Source organism: Formica exsecta, unplaced genomic scaffold, assembly GCF_003651465.1.
Source record: "Formica exsecta isolate Colony F162 unplaced genomic scaffold, ASM365146v1 C16463186, whole genome shotgun sequence".
In the NCBI taxonomy this organism is placed as follows: Eukaryota; Metazoa; Arthropoda; class Insecta; order Hymenoptera; family Formicidae; genus Formica; species Formica exsecta.
This window is the reverse complement of record NW_021848286.1, coordinates 1-2,316: the sequence shown is the minus strand read 5'-3', so window position 1 is coordinate 2,316 and position 2,316 is coordinate 1. Positions and strand designations below refer to the sequence as shown.

Genomic DNA, 2,316 nt, shown 5'->3' with positions numbered 1-2,316 from the left:
TTTTTTTTCACTTTTCGATACTATAAATGATATATATATATATAGATTATGGATTAAGTTAGGTTAAATCACATGCATATTACAATAAAAAAAATAGGTAATAAATTTATAGAATGCCAACTTTTTTATATTGTTATTCAAAATATGTAATATCGAAACAGAGGAGAGATGATTATTTGTTTTACAAATAATTTTGAAAAATCTATATATAATATGATTAGAATACTAAAATTTTTCATATATATATTTATAATAAGATAAGTGTGAATTATTGAGTTAAATTATGTTTATTCCATTTCTAGCTGATAGAGATTATCGAGGAAGAAGGTTAATTGATAAAAGATTCCCCGGAAAGACACCGATTAATAAACAAGTATTAGCAAAATACTCTAAAGGTCCTGGGCTTGACTTAAAAAGAAAAACAAATGTGATTAAAAATAAAGTTGTTAGGAAGAAATTACAGCGGAAAGAGCAGATTATAGAGGAACAGGTAGAAGCTTCTGCTCGGGCAGAATTACTACTGACAGAAGAGCATGGCTACTTGGAAGCTGATGATGGAGAAATAACTACTGAATATCGGCAAAAGCAAATTGCAAACAATGTGGACATAACAAGTGCAGCCAAACAATTCAAATTGGATTTGCAGTTTGGTCCATATTGCTTTAAATATACCAGAAATGGCCGACATTTACTTTTGGGTGGAAAACAAGGTCATGTGGCAGCTTTTGACTGGGTAACAAAAAAGCTGGCTTGTGAAATAAATGTGATGGAGTCTGTACATGATGTTACATGGCTGCATCTAGAAACTATGTTTGCTGTAGCGCAAAAGGATTGGGTTTATATTTATGACAATCAGGGAATAGAGTTACATTGTTTGAAAAGAATGAATGGTGTGACAAGATTGGAATTTTTGCCATATCACTTCTTGCTTGCCAGTGGATCGAAAGACGGTCATATGGCTTGGTTGGATGTGTCTATGGGCAAGCTTGTCGCTCGTTATAATTCACATTTGGGCAGAATATCTGTAAGTTTCGTGAAAAATTGTTAATTTTTTTAAGCTACTTATGATTATATTTTAAGTATTTATCCATGTGATTATTAATTTATGGTAGGTGATGACACAGAATCCAAATAATGCAGTGTTATGTGTGGGTGATTCGAAAGGAATAGTGTCTATGTGGTCTCCAAACTCTACTAAGCCATTGGCGAAAATGCTCTGCCATCATCAGTCAATCATGACATGCGCTATTCATCCATATGGGACTTATATGGCAACCAGTTGTGTAGATAAATCTGTGAAGATATGGGATATTAGGCAATTGACAGGGCCAGTGAGTCACATGCATCTTTGTTCTCCCACTCATCGTATGTCTTACAGTCAACGTGGCTTGCTCGCACTTGCTATGGGCAATGTAGTAGAAGTTTTTAGGTAATTTGTTGTTGAAATGAGTGTTTAATATAATCAAGAAGTTATGTATGTTATTGTCCAAATTTATATTTGTCAGGGAATCATTCGGTGATTTTAAGCCATATTTGCGACACAAGACTGCTCGCAATGTAGGCTGTGTTAAATTTTGCCCATATGAAGATGTGTTGGGAATTTCTACGGCAAATGAATTTTCGTCGCTCCTCGTGCCAGGAAGTGCGGAAGCAAATTATGATGCACATGAGATTAATCCATTCCAAACTAAAAATCAAAGACGGGAAGCGGAAGTAAAAGCACTTTTGGAAAAGATACAACCAGAATTAATCACTCTCGAATCAACTGAGATACTTGAAATTGATGTACCTACTTATAAAGAGAAAATGGAATCAAAGAAAAAACTTTTGGTAAATGAGAAGCAAAAATATTTTACAGTATAGATTATTTTGTAATCTTATGATTATGCTAATGAATGTGCCATTTTAACAATTATTTTTTTTTTAGTATGTTAAACCAAAACCAATAAACTTTGAATCCCGACGAACGAAAGCTAAGGGCAAAGGTGGCACCGCGAAAATAATAAAAACTAAAAAGATACTGAAAGAATTAAGTCGTCGGGTAAGAACTTGTCATATATTTTGAATTATTTTTAATTTCATATTAGTCTGTCATCGATAATATAAATTGTTATTATTTTTAGGAAATGATTGAAACATTTTGCGAAACACATGAAGAAGCGGCTCCGAAAAAAACCGAAAGTCAAAACAAAGATTATGGTGTATTAAATAGATTTCTTCCAAAAAAATAAAATAAATTCTAATAGAATTTAATTTTAATTAAATATAATATTTATAATATTATATTTAAATGTATAAAACTCTTGTATATATTTT

At 31.9% G+C, this 2,316-nt stretch overlaps 1 protein-coding gene across 1 annotated transcript; it reads left to right on the top strand.

The window, feature by feature from the left end:
* Positions 1-268: 268 nt before the first annotated feature.
* Positions 269-2,260, top strand: LOC115245774 (WD repeat-containing protein 46). Its single transcript, XM_029824254.1, has 5 exons — positions 269-1,024; positions 1,113-1,429; positions 1,506-1,830; positions 1,928-2,041; positions 2,124-2,260. The coding sequence occupies exons 1-5, from the start codon at positions 284-286 to the stop codon at positions 2,229-2,231; spliced, it is 1,605 nt and encodes a 534-aa protein (XP_029680114.1). The 5' UTR covers positions 269-283; the 3' UTR covers positions 2,232-2,260.
* The last annotated feature ends 56 nt before the right edge of the window (positions 2,261-2,316 follow it).